Source organism: Hypomesus transpacificus, chromosome 16 (genome assembly GCF_021917145.1).
Source record: "Hypomesus transpacificus isolate Combined female chromosome 16, fHypTra1, whole genome shotgun sequence".
NCBI lineage: Eukaryota > Metazoa > Chordata > Actinopteri > Osmeriformes > Osmeridae > Hypomesus > Hypomesus transpacificus.
Genome location: NC_061075.1, coordinates 5,200,269 through 5,219,691, shown reverse-complemented (window position 1 = coordinate 5,219,691; position 19,423 = coordinate 5,200,269). Strand labels below are relative to the sequence as shown.

The 19,423-nt window shown below is 42.3% G+C and overlaps 2 protein-coding genes across 4 annotated transcripts in view; one reads left to right on the top strand and one right to left on the bottom strand.

Annotated features, from left to right (window-relative positions):
- The window catches only part of camsap2a (calmodulin regulated spectrin-associated protein family, member 2a), a 43,282-nt gene extending 28,368 nt beyond the window's left edge, over window positions 1-14,914 (bottom strand). Inside the window, exons 1-3 of one of the 2 annotated variants that reach the window (XM_047037130.1) lie at window positions 14,354-14,914; window positions 10,465-10,724; window positions 632-793 (exon numbers count right to left, since the gene is read on the bottom strand). In XM_047037130.1, the coding sequence (XP_046893086.1) occupies window positions 632-793; window positions 10,465-10,724; window positions 14,354-14,489 (558 nt within the window). In that variant the 5' untranslated portion in view covers window positions 14,490-14,914. The remainder of the gene's footprint in view (window positions 1-631; window positions 794-10,464; window positions 10,725-14,353) is intronic. The other variant, XM_047037129.1, reaches the window with a different exon arrangement.
- Window positions 14,915-15,229: 315 nt separating this feature from the next.
- ddx59 (DEAD (Asp-Glu-Ala-Asp) box polypeptide 59) lies at window positions 15,230-19,383 on the top strand. Of its 2 annotated transcripts, none has more exons than XM_047037133.1 (7): window positions 15,230-16,330; window positions 16,767-16,940; window positions 17,345-17,434; window positions 17,552-17,803; window positions 18,495-18,647; window positions 18,729-18,857; window positions 18,991-19,383. In XM_047037133.1, the coding sequence occupies exons 1-7, from the start codon at window positions 15,467-15,469 to the stop codon at window positions 19,264-19,266; spliced, it is 1,938 nt and encodes a 645-aa protein (XP_046893089.1). In that variant the 5' UTR covers window positions 15,230-15,466; the 3' UTR covers window positions 19,267-19,383. The 2 variants fall into 2 exon arrangements, with proteins under 2 accessions (XP_046893089.1, XP_046893088.1); XM_047037132.1 differs by having other exon boundaries at window positions 16,743-16,940.
- Window positions 19,384-19,423: the final 40 nt, after the last annotated feature.

Here is a 19,423-nt window from a genome sequence, read left to right as displayed (position 1 = left end):
ATGTGTTAATGTGTCTGTACTGTAGCTTGAGAAACAGATGAATCTGACAGCTCATGTTATATTTTATCTGGCAGATGGGTCTGGCCACCCTACCATTTAAACATATTTCACAACCAGAATCTGGTCAGGCCAATCACAACTGTTTATCTGATATGGGGCGGATTTAATACAAGAAAAACCAAGATGACGTTTTGTTGCTCTGGTCATATCTACGCCTGTTGCTAATGCCCCTTGGAAATAAAAAATGAACTGAGAGGTTCAAGACTAATATGCATTTGTGAACTGGTCAGGCTATCTGTACTGTATGTGTCTCTCTATGCACATGTACCCAATCCCATGAGAGAAAACAGTAATATGTGTGTGTTTCCAGTCTCTAGCTGGCCGCAGTCCAGTGTTCCCAGCAAAGGAATGTAAACAAACTGGGCCTTTTTATGTAAAGAGGTGGGGCTATGCCAACACGTGTGCACACACACATACACACACACACACACTAGATGGAATCCACTCACAGACATATCCTGGAATGAACACGCTTACACCAAAGAGCACTTAAAACCGTTTACAAAAGATATGACGCACCCTGATGTGAACAAGACGAGGTCCAACTCTTGCCTGAGTCTTTGTGACTGACCTTATTGATCCAGACAGCCAGGGCTTCCTCCGTTCTACAGGGCGTGTCGATGTCGGGGTCGTGGGGGCAGTGCTTTCGTAAACACGCCATCACCTTCTCCGGGCTCACCGCCTCCACCGTGTACGCCATCATCAGCGTGTCGATCATCGCCATGTGGGCGCTCTGCAAGAGGAAACGGGCTGTTAGCACGTTCAATCAATCAATCTTTATTTATAAAGCACAACTAAACACAACTTTCGTTGACCAATGTGCTATACAGAGTGCTAAAATCAACATGACAACAGATACATACAGACAAAACAACTGCATCAACACTCATCCCTATAGGACACATCAAATAAAAAGGTCTTTAACCTCACTTTAAAAACGGACAAGGAAGGTGCTGTTCTAATGTCCAGAGGAAGACTATTCCAAAGTCTTGGAGCAGCAATAGAGAATGCTCTATCTCCTCTCGTCTTTAGTCTCGATCTAGGAACTGTTAAAAGGCCTACGTTTTCAGATCTCAAAGCTCTTGTAGGTTGATGGGCTGTCAGCAAGTCAGAGAGGTAGGACGGAGCTGACCCATTTATTGATTTAAAAACTAAAAGCAAGATTTTAAAATGAATTCTCTGGCACACCGGCAGCCAATGGAGTTTCTGAAGGACAGGAGTTATATGTATATGTTTTCGAGTTCCTGTCAGAACTCTGGCAGCAGCATTTGGGGTAATTAGGGTTGTAATCCCAGTACTGGGTTCTTATTGCGAGTCTAGCTAGCCCTCTTCCATTTGTTTTTTTTTGTGGGTCTCAGGTCTACAAGGATAGTGTGGATACTAAACACAAACATAGGAGTGTTTGAAATGTGGGTGGGTCGTACTGAGTTGGTTTGGTGTGAGTATTTAGACGTTTTAAAAGGACATTAAGAGGGTGCCACCTCTCGGGTGAACCATGAAGTATTTCTCTCTCTATGTATCTCTCCCTTTCTCTCTGTCTCTCAATCTATCTTTCCCTCTCTTGTCTGTTTCAATTGCCCTTTCCCTGGTGGCTGTTGCCCTGGAAACAAGTTGTCTGTCTCTTGTCGCACAACCCAATTTCAGACTTATGAGAGACGCCTTGCCTGGTCGTGTTGCCTGCCGAGAGAAAATGTACTGTAACTATTGAACACGCACACACATACACACCAGCCCCAACCAAAAACTCACATATGCTCCTCTGTCCTCCAGACACAACACACCAAGCACACAGACACACATTCTCTTTCCAAGCATGGGAGAAAATGAAGGCACCCACGTCAATGGGGAGAAGGTGATATAAAAAGCGCTTCCTGCCTTTGGGTCCACAAGTTCAGTCAGGATTTAGCCACCGTCATACTGGAATAGTGCTATCAGTCCATTGTAATGACAAAACACAGTGATGCTGGCATCCCTGCCCTATAATCACAGAGCATTGAATGTTACTGTGTGTTCTCCCGTTTGCTAAACTGAAGACGTCGATGTCCACAAATTTACAGATCAGTCTAAACCTTTTCAAAAAGTTACTTTTCAGTGATTCCCTTTTAAGTTATAATGGGTGCATTCTAACTTATAGTACAAAGGCCCCAATGTATGCACAGCAGAAACTTCGGCCTGGTGTGATTCTGGTATTTACAACGTACAAATTAAACGCAATGCTAGGGTGAGGCACTCCAATAACATTGGTCACAGCCATGAAGAGATAAAAGATTATCAAATGTATGATCTTAATCTTTGTAGCTGAACAGGCTAATTCACCATTTGAGGATCCTAATAGTTAGCCTGTATGGCACTGTGTAATTACGTATGGCTCCAACCTGGCAACTCTACATCCAAACAAACCCCCAAAGCGCATCGCCCTTCTCTCATCACTCCCCTTTTAATAACATACTCTAGAGACTTATGAGGCTGGCCTTAATTTCAGGCATCCAAACATTGGGGAAACAACATGAGCCTCCTCCCTATCTGCCTCTAACACACACACACACACACTGTACTATGTGAAAGGGACACAGTTTAAATTTACTTGGCAACCTTGAAGCAAATAAACAACAGCAGGGGACTAATTTCAACTGAGAGGGTTATTTTCCTTGCCTTGAGAGCATTGGTGAAAATATATTGGTTTGATATCCTTTGTTGGCCTGCAGAGACAACAAATGACAAGAAAATACACACATTTTGTTACAGCAAGTGTGTATGATAATATTTATGGATGTAGTAACTTGTTTTTAATACTGGAGTTCTGTAAATATATTTGATAGAAAACAGGCATACAAGAAAGGGTATAACACTACAACATGTGGTACTGTATTACTGTGTATGTATCAACAATGTTGTTTGAAACACAGTATGGGTGTTAACATGTACATATTTTACAGTACTTGTCCATGTCCCATTGGTCGGAGCCTGGAATACAAGCACCTAACCAGTTGCTTCATAACTATCAGCTTTTTTGGGGTTCTATTGAGTCTACTCAATAGAGTAGAATACAATACTATGTATTGCAGTATCATGAATTACTTTGCTTGAATGAACCAGGTGCAAATCAACTAAGTTAGAGCCAGTTCCAGCAAAAGGAAAGTGAGAATTCAGACCACGTGACTGTGTCTAAATGTCACATGAACCTGAAAAGGACAGTCAGGGGGGATGGAACAAGAGATAGAGAGAAGAGGGGGAAAGAAGAAACAGTGAGTGTATGGGAGAGAGATGGAGTCTGTTAGTCTCCTTTGCTTCGGTAAATTACCTTACAGTATTACCTCAGTAGAAACGTTTTCCCCCAGGAACACATGCCGTGACATCACTGTGCCAAACTGGTCGTTACCATGTGAAAGCAGATAGTGAGCTATAATGTAACAACCTCCCCATTACTACGGCAACATTACCATAGTTAGCACCAACACCCTTTCTTGGCCCTTTTCACATTCTGCTCTCTCATTTAATCTGATTAGGTCTATGAGGTTCATATTGATTTCTCCTAAGCAAAAGAGATGTATTTTAATTATCGACAGCATTATTATTATTAACATTACTGACTGCTATGCACATCATCACTGCTGTGTAGCAGACAGATTATTTCCTGGTAACAAAATACCATGAGTTTAAGCCAGAGCAGTACATCTTCAGAGAAGCCTTGACAGACACAAAGCACGGCATAGACCCTCCATTGAATTCTCCTTTACAGAACCCGATAAATGGCAATTATGTTCACATAAACATGAAATCTATGTGATAGGCTATTTTCCCTCTCATATTTGACTGTTTTGTCAAACGTCAGATGCAACTGTTGAATGTACTAAGGGCCTCATTTACTAACATTGCGCCCGCAGCTTAATCTGCGTTTTTGCTCAACCGCAAATAGCGCACGGTGTATTTCCGCATTTTGTGTGGTATTGATCGAACCAGATCCTCGTCGGGCAATCAGCGTCTTACTCCGCCCTTTAGTGTTAATTAGCGCGCCGTTAAAAGACGGGAGAAATGGCCTGCATGTTACTGCCACCATGGGTGATTCGAGGAAGTTACAACTAACATTAACATGTTACAAGGAAGAAATACACCTCTCCTCCCATATCTTTGAGGCACACGCCCACTTTCCCTTATATCCTCCCAGCAGCGGTAATCTGCGTTTTTACTCTAGTGCGCTGCCTTTTTAAATACGGTTTTATGTCTTTACCCGCTATTTTACGCCTGAAATGGGCGCAGTCCTGTTAGTAAATGAAGCCCCAAGAGAGCAGGCTAACTTGGTTAGATTTGAGTAAACAGGAAAGAGCTAATGATTGCACACATGATAATAAGACACATACAGTAGGGCTCGCTTACGTCATGAGCTGGTCTGCACATGGTAGCTCTGTCTGTTCCATTAGCGGCATTGCTTATGAGAGGTCTTGAAACCAAGAGGTTTCAATCGGATTGGGTTTGAAAGTCACAGGGACATTATATTTGAAGCAAAGCTCCCCAAAAGTTAAAAAATAAAAGTCCTTGCAGTGCATGTACATACTTGTCCTACCCAAAAGAGTATTATGTAACACTTGTTCATGATTCTTTAATCTAAAAGTTGCAATGAAATGTTATGTATGTTACGCTCTTCTCCTGCCTGGCCCCCCAATGGTGGAACCTGCTCCCCACCTCCATCAGGGACACTGACTGTCCACCTTCAAGAAAAGGCTCAAGACGCACTTGTTCCTGGAGTACAACGGCACTTAGGAATGCTTGGCTGGACCTGATGTTAGTTTCCTCCAGGATCACAATGACTCTTATTGAGTGACTTGTTGCTCTTGTAGGTTAGTTAGGACAAAGTTAAGTCTTGTACTCGCTGTGAAATATTTTACTGTTGATTGTTCTTCTACAGGTACAGTCCTGCACCTTTTGTGGTTCATGTTGTTTTAATTTGTCACTTGTATAACTGCATGCTCTTATGGGTCTTCCCTTTTGGCACTTGTTTAGTTTTTTCACAATGTATGCTTCACGTTTTGGCTGCTTGCAATGTTTGGGACTACCTCGTTGTTATGATCAGTGACCTATGCTCTTTTGTAAAGCTCTCTCTTGGAAGTCGCTTTGAATAAAAGCGTCTGCTGAAATGCATAAATGTAAATGTATATAGAAATTTAAAATTGTTTCAGCACTAAAGGTGGTGGCTTCAGCTCTGTCTGTACATTGCCATATGTCCAAAAACATTAACAGACAGATGCAATGTCTAAAAATGAGATCTGTGTTACGCAAGGTAACTTCTCGCCAACTTGACCTGACACTGAAAAGCTCTCAGCACAGAACAGAAGACCTTGGGAAAATAAAATGAATCCGCTATGAAAAGAGAGAATTCTACACCAACCTCTATCCACTCGCTCAATCTTGAATTTTCATTTTCTCACAGTATTGAGACTGGTTTGAGAAAATCCTTTCCGAGCTTAGCTGATATATCTAAAATCCTCTGCTCTGATTTCTACAGTCTTTACAAAGACTGTACAGTCTGAGTCTATGACAAAACGACATCAATCTTTATCTCCTGGTTAGGGAGAGAGGGTACAACAAGATTACTATGCTATTACTTAAGGATCCAACAGATACCTACACTATCCTCAGTATGAATGAACATGGTTCAACATCAGAACCATCTTAATATCGGACTTAATCTCCACGTTAGTGACCTAGGCAATAATAAAAACTGATTGGTGGGAAGATTATGAACAGTGATTTCCATTGGCTCATGAGCATCAGTCACTGCAGATTACAAACCTAGCTAGAGTCTAAAAGGGAGAAGCTAGTCTTCTCTTGTGTACTACCCCTATAAAGAAACAATATGATGAGACATCTAGAGTAAACAAGTTAATATTTGCTCATGTTTGAGGGGCAAGTCCTGCCAAGAAATAGCAGACATTCCTAAAGTGTCTGGCCTCCCTTTCAGGCAAGTCTACTCAGGAACTTTGAACTTGAATCCGCTGTGGTTGTAGACTTCTGTGATTTCCTTGGTCCTGAGGTAGTTTAGAGTCCACGTACCTTGCGGTAAAAATACAAATTTGCGGAGAACGTATCTGACCCCAGAAATACGAGTAGAACACCGGAAACATGGGGTAATAAACAAACCATGCACCTGCTTGGACAAACCTCATAACTTCACCTTCATTCCACAGTTATTGTTTGTTTGTTTACAGACATGAATGATGAACACACTGACATATTGAAAAGAGAGGCAGACATACAACTTAAACATTTCTGCTATATTGAAGGGAAGCACCACTGGGTCTACAGTTGGGTTAATAATCCAGATGGATTTGTGAGGCATCTCTCACAGTCCAGATTCATGGCTCAAACGTAATGTGATGAGTTTGTTCATCCATTTTGTACTTCTTGTGAACAGCCCTCGGCACTGTGAGGGATGCACATTGCTGCATCTCCACACGCCAGAGACAGAAGCACCATGGACAGGCTTTCTTTCACATTGTTGCTTTAACCCATCCTTGTGTCTGAGATCAGTATAGGGGGACGGACATGAGACTGGGAGAGGCTGGTTTTGAGATTTTGGGAGAGGACGTGTAGTGGAGTTTAGAGTCTTACGGTGCCTGTTCCAGCTCCATATTTAAATGTAAGTGAGGAATGAGATACAATGGCTTAGTTGTATAGAACTGGATGTCTGATTGGCTGACTGCATAGGTCACAGCTATTCAGAATTCTCCCCCTCCGAGCTAGAGAAACCTCCTCTCCACCACACCGACCGCACCCCTCCACCTCTCCTCACTACGTAACCATGGAGACGGATGGCTGCTCAGTAGGAGCGGGAATGGAGGGCAGCGGGAGATAAAGAAGGAGGGAGGGAAGAGAAGGGAAGGGAAAGAAGAGAGGTACACCAATACTTATCCCCCGTCTCCATCCATCCGTCTATCATAGATCAATAGAACAGCCTTCCTATTCACCTCAGTAAGCAAACAAAAGACAGCAATTCTTGTTTTTCCTAACACATCTTTCTTATCTTACTAACATCCAGCGAGTGACTATAGAGCAGTCAAATATTGTAAAAACCCAGACCCCAAAAGAATGCAATTAATGCATCCTTTGGATATGTAGGCTCACGATATAGGATGTACATTTGCATAACTGCACAGTGATAGTAAGGACACAGAGCCTTTACACTGACAAATCGACAACCTTCGAGTTCTACACATCACATCTATTAAGGTCTACCTTTTAGCTGAATTCAGAGCATCGTATCGGAAGGTTGTCATTTCCAAAGCTGCCCAGGGGCGCATGGGCAAAGGAGCTCAAAAGAGGCATCAGGGAGCCGTCAGAAAGATGTCACAACCGCACCAGATTATTGACCGACACGGCAAAGGCCTGTAAGTTCCATGTTACCATGAATAAGATTACAGCAGTGAAAAACGCTCACATTTTAAGAAGTTTAGATGAATTTATGTCAATATTCATTTAATATATGAATTTCAGATTTGTTTTCTTGGGGACATTGTCCCAAGAAAATGACCTGAAGCAATTTAGTTTATGTGCATATATAACATGTTACAAGAAAAGGAGCAACAGTTTCACAGAACAGCTGACTTGTTAGAATCCTTGTAAACTCTGCTGTTTCTCACTAATGCATCGACAAATACGACAAGGTGGTTCCATCTGTTTTATATTCTCCATGCAGAAGGTTTGTCAGATATCAAAACACTGGAGCCTGAACTGCAAAGTGCTGAGGAAACTATCAGGATATTCAATTTTTTTTGCAGATTTACATAAAACCTAAGCTTGAAACGAAACACTTTAATTCAATTTAAGCTAAAGCTACATATTACCAACATCATGGCCACTAACACATTTCACTGGTGACTTAGCACCCAGTTGAAACAGATTCAAAGGCATTATCAATGTAAACAAAATATGACTATAACCTCTCTCTACATGCCAATGACTATGATATAGGCCGACAATATCTGGCATACACATGCACTGTCCTCTATATTCCAGAATAAGGATGCCATCTATGGCTCCAAACATCCGTAACAGTAGTCAGAGCCGTCTCCATGGTGATGGTGGTTTCGATAAAGACCTATACATCAGAGCGTACTGACACGAAAAAAAATGTGTAGCCTATTTACTATGCCTCCATTAAATATTAAACATGTTCGAGACAGTTGTTTAGAGTGATAACACTGACCATCACGATGAGCATGAAGTGTAAAAGTATAAATCTGGTTTGTGAATCCCTGTGCACGGGTTAGTCTCGCGCTGTCTTGCATATGCACAAGCACGCACACACATGCACGGACACACGCGGACACTGACACACATACACCGTCTGTTAATGATGACACGTGGATGCGAAGCGCTGTTTCCATGCGCCAACCACCTGGTCTGCACACTGTTTATCTTGCCACAGGGACCACTTCAAACCCTCTAAACTGAAGGCAATAGCAGTCATATGCCTACGCTGTCCACCCCTACATGCTGTAGGTATTAAGGGTCGTGCCAACCAAAACTTCAGTAGGTCTAAATCACAATCTCAATAAATGTTATTATTAGTTGTTGTAAGTGTCTACATTATTCACTACCTACAATATCCAGAATATTTTATTAATGTGTTCACAAGAGAAACACATGGTTCAGAGACACAGAAGTGGGCCCTGGGGATGGCGTGCTGAGGAAAGAAGGGCTACTGAAGGGCAAAAAGCCTTCTCCTGGTTCGACAATGTGAAGTGAAAAAATATTAATCCTGTTGGCTGTAAGATCTGAGTTAAACTAGCTAACTGTAACATTATGCACCACTCCTCCTCCACCAGTAAAGAATAGACCTCTTCCTCCCCATGTGATGGGTTGAAGCTTTTCCTATGTCAGTGCCAGGGCAGAGTTAAGATGATATTATACCCAGCTTGCATGTCCGCACACGTCCATAATTTTTCTTGCTCAGCACTGAGTAGTCAAGCTTTATACTAAAGTTTCTTTTCTTTACCATTCTGTTACAAAGCAGGAAAAGATACGTGAGGACTATGTACCGGTAAAATAAGGAAATCGTAAACCGAAGGAATAGTTCTCTGCACCTGTTGGTAATGACTTTTTGCCATCATTGGTGCAAATCGTATGCTGCATCAAGGGATGTGGGTGGTTGAGTGCGTCATAAAAAAAACAAGCTATTTAAAGATCTGACATGTCCTCTTTGTGTGTATGTGTATGAATACTAAAGGTATAAGAGTAAAAGAGAATGAGTAATATAGAATGTGTGTGGGTGTGTGTGGGCGGCAGCTGCAATTTGTGTCTTTACCATAGAGCCAAAGAAAGGGAATGAGAGAGAAAGACGGAGGGGGTAGGGGGGGCATTTGGTTTTCTCGACCAGCTTATTCAATTCGGTAATGTGACAATGCCTCTTACATAAGACAATCTTGTATGAGACTGCATGAAACCGCAAATGAGGCAGCAACTGCATCTTAAAATGGTTCTCCTCCCTACAAAAGAATAATAATTTTGCTCATGATTTCCCATAAACACAAAACACAAACTTGTATAGGACATTTTGGACTATTTCCTTAGGGACAAAATAACGATGTCCCTTGTCTAAATAATACCTAGCTCTAAAACTTCTGATGCGGTTGAGAATCTCAACACTGCAGGTGTTTTCCACAAACTGAGGGAGCGATGACAGTTCTTCGCCCTCAGCTCTCTACTGTGTCCTACCTTCAAATAGAATCTCCCTTTAATAATAGATACAAAAGCCCAAACCACCTGAGCAGCCTTTTTGTCAATGTCAAATATTTTCTACCAAACCTGAAGCTTAGAAATGACGCACAAATCACAAATGTGCTGTTTAACCGCAAACTGAAGCAAATCATTGTTGTGAAGAGACAAAATAATGGAAAAGGAACACAATGTAAAACAAGACTAAGTAGAAAAAAGGTTAAATAACTGTACCATCTGCATAGGGAAGATATAAAAATCAGCAAGCCTCAGTCAATAATGGCCTGTAGAGACACTGCAACCCTGTTTGATAATTACGCTGTGATAGAGAACTACTCAAACGACGAAGGCCTCCTATTGTGATTGAGACGGGGCATAATGACTGCCTCTCATTTCAGCAAGGCAGAGCCTTGTAGAGTTGCTTCGCTTGTGTGCTCTCAGACACATTGCTCCACGAGGACAAAAACACACACAAACAGATGACAGATAAACAGACAAAGACACAGATATACAGAGAAAAAAAGACAACATCAGCGCAATTGACAGATAAAGTGAGTGAGGAGACGATCACAACAGGAGAAACACAGAAGAAAGCTGACATTAGAAAGAAATACAGATGGTCAACGCGATAACAACAAAGATGGCCGCCGGCCTTCCCACTGAACTTCCCTTTCCCCCTTCTCCTCCCCTTACCAAGAAGAGGGTCCTGCTTCGGAGGTCCCTCTCCGTGACCCTACGCTCCTGGTCAGTAACATAGAGGCCGCGCTGGGCCAAGGCCTGGATGACGTCCTCGTGGCCCAGCAGGGGCTTGGCGCTGTCACTCTTCAGGATCAGGCTTCCCGCCCTGCAGTAGAGGTCCGCTGACAGGAGCAGGTTGGTCACCGGGGGCTTGAGGTGCTCCTGGTCGTACTGGTCTGTATAGAAGGGCTCCTTCAAGTCGGCCGGGACACTGTCTGTAGGACGGAGAGAGGTGAGGGAAAGATAATTGCATTTAACCTGATTTATCTTTATGTGTAATGAAAATGAGAAATAGATGAGGGGGTCCTTGTTATAGAGAGATGGTGCAATAAGAGGGGGTGAAAAACACAGGAAAACTAGATTGTTAAATCGCATCCAAGCACAAATTAAGACTTTCCTCATATAGGATGATTCAGGTTTCTTGACATAATCTTAGTATTGTGGGGTTTTATATATTTTAAAAGGCCACTAGTCCATCACCAAACATATGTACGTATGTATTCATTTAGCAAATGCTTTTATCCAAAGAAACCTGAAAGTTCTTGCTTTGCAGTCAAATGCTCTAACCACTAAGCCAATAACCCTTGTTCCCATGATTCAGTGTCTGATAGTGGGAGTCTAGTTCATATTTCAGCCCTTCATACACAAGCGTAATTTCAAAAGAGAGGAATGGATGAACCTCTCTGTTACTATGGAAACTAGAGGAGGGGAGGAACCCAATTGTTTCATCTTCCTTCCCTATCTCTCCTGCTTCCAGCTTCTTGGGAACTTCCTTCTCCGTATGCTGCCTCAAAGAGACAGGACAGATTCACTCTGTGTGTATATTTGTCGGTCGTATATGAATGGTGGTAGTCCTAAACTTAAAATAATTCACCTCCTCATTTGGCAGATGGCTGAAACAGAAACAGCAGACAGCTGAAAAATAGCCCTAAACAGGCATCTATCAAATACAAAACTCCCCAACCTGATTATTCCAAAATTGGGACTGACAAGAAATAGGAGCAACAGTGCTCCCACCCAGTCTTATGCCAATCTCGATGCCACACAAGGCACCAGCTGTGTGTAGGCTTGATTAAGTGTGTAAATCTGTGGCAGAGGCCTTCTCGGCTTTTAGCGCCCCGTCACCCTAACACCTTTCAGCGAGTCAAGGCAGACAGGGTGAGAGAAGCAGCTCATAAAACAGGCACTCCCTGGCTCATTAATAAAGTCAACTACAGTAAGGGTCTTATCTTAGAATTGGCCATTACTGAATGAAGTCAAAAATGTAAGAACTTAATCATAAAACAGTGATGTAATGTTGATCACATGCAGTTGAGAAAAAATCTGGTCCCCCAAAACATCTTTCTGATTGGAGACTGCAGTGTAGTCAAGAATAATTTGCCAGATGTTGGATGATAGTTAAAAAAGATTCAAGATGCAGAAAGGATGAATGAAGTCAGTGCTTTTAGTAATAGAGAATATTTCTCACCCATGAATTCAGAATACACATAACTTTTGTGTAAACTGATTACATCAAACTTTTTAAGTAATCTAAGCAATTTATTGTTATAATTTATACAATCTATGAATTGATTCAATTAATAGTTTTTTAAAATTATTTACTTAAAATATTAGATTATTAAAACAGTTTAATGTCATCAGTTTCCACACAAGTTGTGAGTAAACCCCGAGGTAGGGGTCAGGATGAGATATAAATACCGAGGTCTAGAGTGTACTAAACCTGTTATCATCATAGAACCAGGCAGCAAACCTATTAGCCAAAAATCCACAGTAAAAATGGTCCTTCCAAACTCAGCAGTCTTTGTGTGTGCCTATGCCCACTAGCTCTGCGTGTTTTTTTTTCAAAAGTATTTTAGGAAGCTTAGGATGGAGCTTGAAGACTGGCTCTGGCTCTTCCTCATGGGACAGTATTTTTGGAATCCCCCCAGTTCATTCAGACCTCATTGAAACTACAGTGCAAGGAAGGTCTGGTTTGGCGATTCTGTATTTTCAGATATACAGCGGGGGAAAGCAAAATAAGAAGGGCTCAACAGCTGTAGGGTATGCAGTATGTCTGCAAAGAGAATCATACAACAAAATTAAAACCACTCCTAACCCCCAACATTGTGTTATGTTGTCCTTTACCAAGCCGCACTTTGTTATGGGATGTTTACAATCCATACACTTGTATATGAATAGCAGCTGGTCTTGATTACATATCCAGACCCTGAAGAGCAAGCCAGAAGACATCTTGTTGGAGTTCAGTTACAAAGGAAGATCATCGCAATTTGGAGTGCATGGGGACCATGCAAGTCCTCATTAGCCAACATTGTCTTAAAATCCACCCGTACTGTTGGTCTTTTATGGACAACAGCTTAAGGCAGAGTTTCAAGAAGAGGGCATTCCAAATTGCACACTGCGTTATCTATTAGTTTCAAAAAAAGGTTTATCAACATGTAATTTTTGCCATTTTTCCACATCGATCTCAAATTAACAAGACAACAAGTTAGGAAACTCACTATAAAAGATATGGTGCAGACATAAGAGCACAGCCTATTTCATATTTTCATCAGCTTGGCTTTATCAAAGCACTGTGCAGACTTAATTGTCTTTCCTGCATGAGTGGGTGAACACCATAGTGTACATCATAAGTATCCCGCGGCTAAGCAAACTCATCCTGAGCTATGAGCACTTAAAACGAGCAAGCAGTGAGTAGAACACAATTCCTCTTTAAGCATGCAAACTGCTGACAAAAAAACAAAGCTAAACGACTGAATCAACCCTATAGCACAGAGGGTTAAACCTATGTAAAGTTTTGAATAAGGCCTGTTTTGGTTCATTGTTGATTTTTAGGTGGCAATCTCTTTCCAGCTTGCTTGCGGATCGGGAACCTTGGTAAAATTACTGTCTACGGTGAGGAAAGGGTTTACATAGGCCAATGAGATCCAAACATTAGACTCAGGGGGTGACCTTAAGGAAAATAATTCAAGTGACCCAAAAGTCACCCCATGACCTGCTTATATTTACTCTCCACAAAATGGACCTGGCCCTTGACGATGATATGGATCAATCTGAGGAGGAACAGTTCTATGTTTTCACCATGTTACTGAGACACACTATAGCTCACAGCAACTGAGTAAGATGGAAAACATCTGAGCTGAGGTGACTCACATAATGGATGAACACATCCAATCACCATCCCCGACCCCCACAAATCAAGTGAGGTAAAGGTCTGAGTTTTACAGTAGCCTTCTTATACAAAACATGGTCATTCAAACTAAAAATATATATAACATAGTATTGGATTTAAGATGAATATTGTGTTTGACTGCTTCACCCTAACAAAAATGATTTCTTGATACGTGTCGTGTAAAGCCTTTCACGCTAATGGGAGGCTGTTTAGCTAAACCTTGGGTGATGATCCATAAGTAGATTTTGGATCCCCAATCAATGGTGGTGAGGTCAGTGACACTCGAAGTCTGTTTGTTATGAGATCATTAGTGTCATCTGTTCACACCTGCATGTTTATATGCATCCATCTCAACCAGTAAAGATCATGCTGCAGTCATTTCTTGAGTGGAGCTCTTCAATAAGCCTAGTTCTTGTGTGTGCCATATTTGTTGTGGGGTGTAAGTTTTCCCACTTATCAACTCCAATTGAATTAGGTGCTTGAAATATGTGTGTATTGATTTTCCCCTCAAACTGTTGGCCAATGTTTTGCACACATTTAAATGGGTTTGAAGAGTTAAGCAACAATGTCGTGAATACGCAATGGATAAATGGTTGACAGTTGTTATCAAATATAGTGTTTTGACCTGCTATCTTACCATGCATTTAGAAAAATAGAAGAAAAAACAACACCTACCTGGCCCATATGCTTTGGCCACTAGCCATTTAATGCTAGAACACAATTTGGCCTTTGAATAATCATAATGCTCAAAAGCCTTTATTGCTGGGGCAATACAATTCTTCTTTTCCTTGTTCTCCATCACTTCGTCCATTGTAAACCAGCCTTCTAAAAACTACAGTACAGTGTGCTATTATGAAGCAATACAAATCGATGACATCCCTCCAATGGAATCAAAAGTGTCAATTTTTACTTCATGTATTAACTTTTCGTTCGAAATGGTCAGTATGCTACGAATTCCATAAATCATTCTCCCTGTGGTCTATTTTCCATTCTGCTACCAGTTGAAATCAGGTTTGCTGAATAGCGGTTCGGAATGTTAGTCCGAAGGGCGCATCTTCAACCCAGTCGGAGAAAAAAAACTCACATTCTTTTAAGTACTGCTTCTACACGCAAACGGATTTGTCTTTTGTACATTCACATATTCCTTTTCTGAAGGATCATTTTCGTATCCTGCCTCTAAGCAATCTCAGCCTCTTCTCGCTTAATGCGGTTTTCCTGCCGCACTGTGGCTATCAAAGACACGCATCACTGCGCGTGCGCGTACCACCCAGCTATTATTGCTCGACATAAAGGGCATGCCTTTACAGTGTGTACACAGTGCAAATATAACGGGTTGTAGCCTACTCGTGAAATATGTCTTAAGCTCATGATGCTGAAATGTCTATGGCAGACACATTTAAGGTTGTTTGCAACCGTACCCCAATCAACTACGCAACACAAACCAGCATGGTATGTAACACATGGCCAGATCAATCCAACGATTGGTTTAATGATAAGGATATCGGCTGAACTACACTACCCAGCATGCAAGTTTGAGACAACGTCATCAACATGGGTCGGATGTCCGTGATGATAGTAAAAACAACTCGATAGATGAAATGTTTGTGTTCATTTAAAAGTAGAAACATTTCCTTTACTGTGGACTATTCATTTCTAATTCCAGTTTTGCGTGAAATCGTGTTTCGTTTAGATCGTGTTAGATCGACTGATCAAGAGAAAAGGACAGACACGTCTGAAGTAACTTGGGTTGATTTGATTCTTGTTTTACCTTGCTAACTCTAGAAGAAAATGTTTATGCCAAGAGCACTCAAGGTAAAGCGACCTATTGAAAGCACAAACTCAGTTTCGAAGAAGTGTAAGGTGCGCCAAGGCAACGATGACATTCCAGAAACCATCACCCATATTTCCTCTGCAACTTCTAGGCCTACAGAATGTATGGAAAAAGATCTGAACACTAAAACAAAAGGACATCCAGTCCACCAAGACACAGACTCTCCATCCCCGTCTATAAGTTCTGTTCATACATCAGAGGATTCCGAGGGGTCTCTGGCAGAAGATAGCGAGGAGGAGGAAGAACCGGTTAAGTCATTCCGAAAGAGCCAGAGATGGCCCGAACCCGGGGAGCCCGTTTGCGTCATGTGTGGTCGCTTTGGGGAGTACATTTGTGACAGTACGGATAACGACGTGTGCAGTTTGGAATGCAAAGCCAATCACCTGGCTAAAATGGGAATGAGCCTTGGGGAGGACGCATTTAACCATAAACAAATAGGGGAAGCAAGGACCTCGCTGTCAGACCAGTTTTCTGCCGACAGCACTGATACTATTGTCAGGGACCTAGAGAAGGGCTATTCCTACAAGGATGATCCATTCATTTCGGGTCTTACTGAGGAACAGGTGCAGAGGGTAAAACAGGAGCTGGGGATAGCCACCCAGGGCAGAGAGGTAGCCAGACCCATCATTGAGTTTGAGCACTGTAACTTCCCTGTGACTCTTGGTGCCAACTTGAAGAAGGCTGGTTATCAGGCACCTACACCAGTACAGATGCAGATGGTGCCTGTGGGTTTAACCGGCAGGGATGTGGTCGCCAGCGCAGACACCGGCTCTGGGAAGACAGTGGGCTTTCTCCTGCCAGTGATTGTGAGGGCCTTGGAGGTACAGTGATAGGACAGGGAGCTACTGTCTGACAATCTTTTCTCCTAGTTTGTATTCCTCTAAGTCTTATGTACATTGGCCTGTACAGAAGACTAGCAAAGACGTTGGATAAGAGGCAATTTTATGATGTAGACCATTACTCATATTTGCAGCTGACCTAGAAAGAGGTTGCAATGCTGTTTAGACAGGATATCAAAATTAACAGTATATATTTGTAAATCTGAGTAATAATTCCTATTCACTCTTAACTATACAGCTTAAACAGTGATAAGGAACAATTTGATTATGCAGCTGGACCGAAAAGTAATTTGGTGTTGCCTTTAGCAACTTTTCTATACTGAGGACATGTTTCTTGTATTGTAACTGGGTGATTTGTGTCAGTACAATAGTGTAGATACAATAAAATATGTAGGCATGTTCCAATGCTTTCCCTCAGAGACCAGCAATTGGACCTGCGGCTCTCATCCTGACCCCTACCAGGGAGCTAGCCATCCAGATCGAACGGCAGGCCAAGGAGCTGGTGCTGGGGCTCCCCAACATGAGGACAGCCCTGCTGGTTGGGGGCATGCCCCTTCCCCCTCAGCTCCACCGCCTTAAACAGAACATCAAGGTACAGACTTAGGTAAAGGGCTCCTTGCATGGTCATGGAAAACCTGTTGAAGTCTATTTTCAACATAGACCACCCATATGTGCACAGAGACTGTAACAGTTGTTTGGAGGCTATGCAACTAATATGTTTGTGTGCTTACTTGTTGCATGAATGTGAATGCAGAAAAGTCATGGAGAGTGAGATTTCTGATTATGGAAATGAGGTTTAAAGTCATGGAACCCCATTGGTCAAGTTAGGTGTATAAACCCTGATAGTACAACTGAGAACAGTTTGATGTTGCATCAATGTTTTCTCAAGACTCACAAATCCCAGAAACTTAAAGTATTCTGAATGTTTGACATAATGGGATACATATTTATACAGTACTTATATTTGTGTATTTATTCTGATGAATTGCTCCTTAGATAATAATAGCCACCCCTGGACGACTCCTGGATGTATTGAAGCAGAAGGCAGTGAAGCTAGATGCAGTGAGAGTTGTGGTGGTGGACGAGGTATGCTCTTCTTGTAAAACAACAATTCAATACCACTTCAAGTATATTTGCATCAGACTAACACAGACGATCTGGTGAGTCCAGACAGGCATTTAAACCTATCATTTGGTTATGTAGGCTGACACCATGTTGAAGATGGGCTTTCAGCAGCAGGTTCTAGAAGTTTTAGATGACGTCCCTGAGGACCACCAGACTCTGTTGACGTCTGCCACCATCCCCGTCGGAACAGAGCAGCTAGCAGCCCGGCTGACACAAGACACGGTCCGCATCACCATCGGGGAGAAGAACCAACCGTGTGCCAATGTTAGACAGATCCTGCTCTGGGTGGAGGAGCCCTCCAAGAAAAAGAAGCTATTTGAGATCCTAAATGTATGTTCAGAGGAACTTAGTGTTTCCTTAACCCAAACAAGCAAATCTAGAACTAAACCACTAAAGGGACTCTCTAATCCAGTATATAGTTGGCTATGTGTTATCTGTGTCCTGGAAACTAGCTTCTTGTGTTGTTCTTGTGTGTCTTGGGGGTTTGAATTTCACGTTTGGTTGTAACACTTCACAATGCCACAGGGTAGGTTGCTATTGGCTTGCCGTTTTAGGAACTAGAGGTGGGAACTGGGGCTCGTTTAAAGTAGTCTCCCTCTGGACCATATTTAGACAGACATCATGGCAGCCCATACGCCCCTTCCAGAGGAAATGGGTGGGCCCTTCTCCAGGAAACCAAGCAACGGCTCATACCAAAAAGCCCATGCAGTGATTTCCTAGACCTATTGGAGGAATTAAATTTTAGCAAATTTTTGAATAGCTGTATCTTGTTTACCACATGTGGAAATACTCAGTCTTTTACCATTCAGGCCTCACAAAAAAAGATATAGAAATCTTATCTATGACAACATATTTAACAGACAGTCATTTGTATCTTTTTCTGAGATATTGAGAAGAGTTTATTGTAAGGGGGGGGAGTATAAAAGGAAGAAAAGTGCAAAACCCTTAAGAGTATGAAGTATAGAATTATGAATCCTTTTTGTTCAAGTCTGTTTATCTCTGTGTTGTGATGTCTACCCAGGATAGGAAGCTTTACCAGCCTCCTGTGGTGGTGTTTGTGGACTGTAAGCTAGGAGCAGACTTGTTGTGTGAGGCTATAACAAAGGTGATGACCCTCAACACTGTGGCCATCCACTCTGACAAAACCCAGTGGGAACGCAACCGCATCCTCAAGGTGAGGTCAACCAGGGGACCGCTTACAAATAGTCAAACACTGTAAAGGAAATTTTCCACCAACTGATTTGTATGTTTTCAGGGTCTTCTCGAAGGGGACTTTGAGGTGGTGGTCAGCACAGGAGTGCTGGGCAGAGGTCTCGACTTGGCAAATGTCAAGCTGGTGGTGAACTTTGACATGTCCCCCAACATGGATGAATACGTTCATCAGGTTGGTTCACTCCAAATGTCGCGAGAATGACGAAGGGAATCATTTATTTAAGGCACGATTCACATTTTGAGCCCTTGCCCCCTTTTAACGAACCTCCACTCTTTCCTCCCTACCTCTGCACCTCCCACCCCAGGTTGGCAGAGCAGGAAGGCTGGGCCACAGGGGGACAGCTATCACATTTCTGAACAACAACAACAAGCGCCTGTTCCTGGAGGTGGTGAACCGGGTGAGACCCACAGGCTCCCAGCTTCCTCCACAGCTCCTCAACTCTCCCCACCTCCACGAGCAGCAGAGGAGAGAAAAGCAGAAAGCCAAGGCAGCTGGGGGCCTGGATGACAAGGACACCATAGTCACCAAGAGCAACCTCATGGATATCATCAGGAAGCACTCCAGGAGTTCAAAGAAATAAAAGGCTTCTGTGGAATACACTTGTAATTTATTTGGATGCACTCGGTACATGTCTATGTTTTGTGATATTTAGATGAATAAATGGATTGAAAATAAACAACTTGTCTTTCCACAAAAATGCTAGTCCCAGACGATTTAAATTGATGTTAAAATATAGA

Bases quoted from the DNA above. Each gene is read 5' to 3' on its own strand.
- ddx59 (XM_047037132.1), top strand. From the start codon at position 15,467: ATGTTTATGCCAAGAGCACTCAAGGTAAAGCGACCTATTGAAAGCACA. The intron at 17,435-17,551 runs GTATGCTCTTCT...TTGGTTATGTAG, and splicing joins GAGTTGTGGTGGTGGACGAG to GCTGACACCATGTTGAAGAT. The intron at 18,648-18,728 runs GTGAGGTCAACC...GTATGTTTTCAG, and splicing joins AACGCAACCGCATCCTCAAG to GGTCTTCTCGAAGGGGACTT.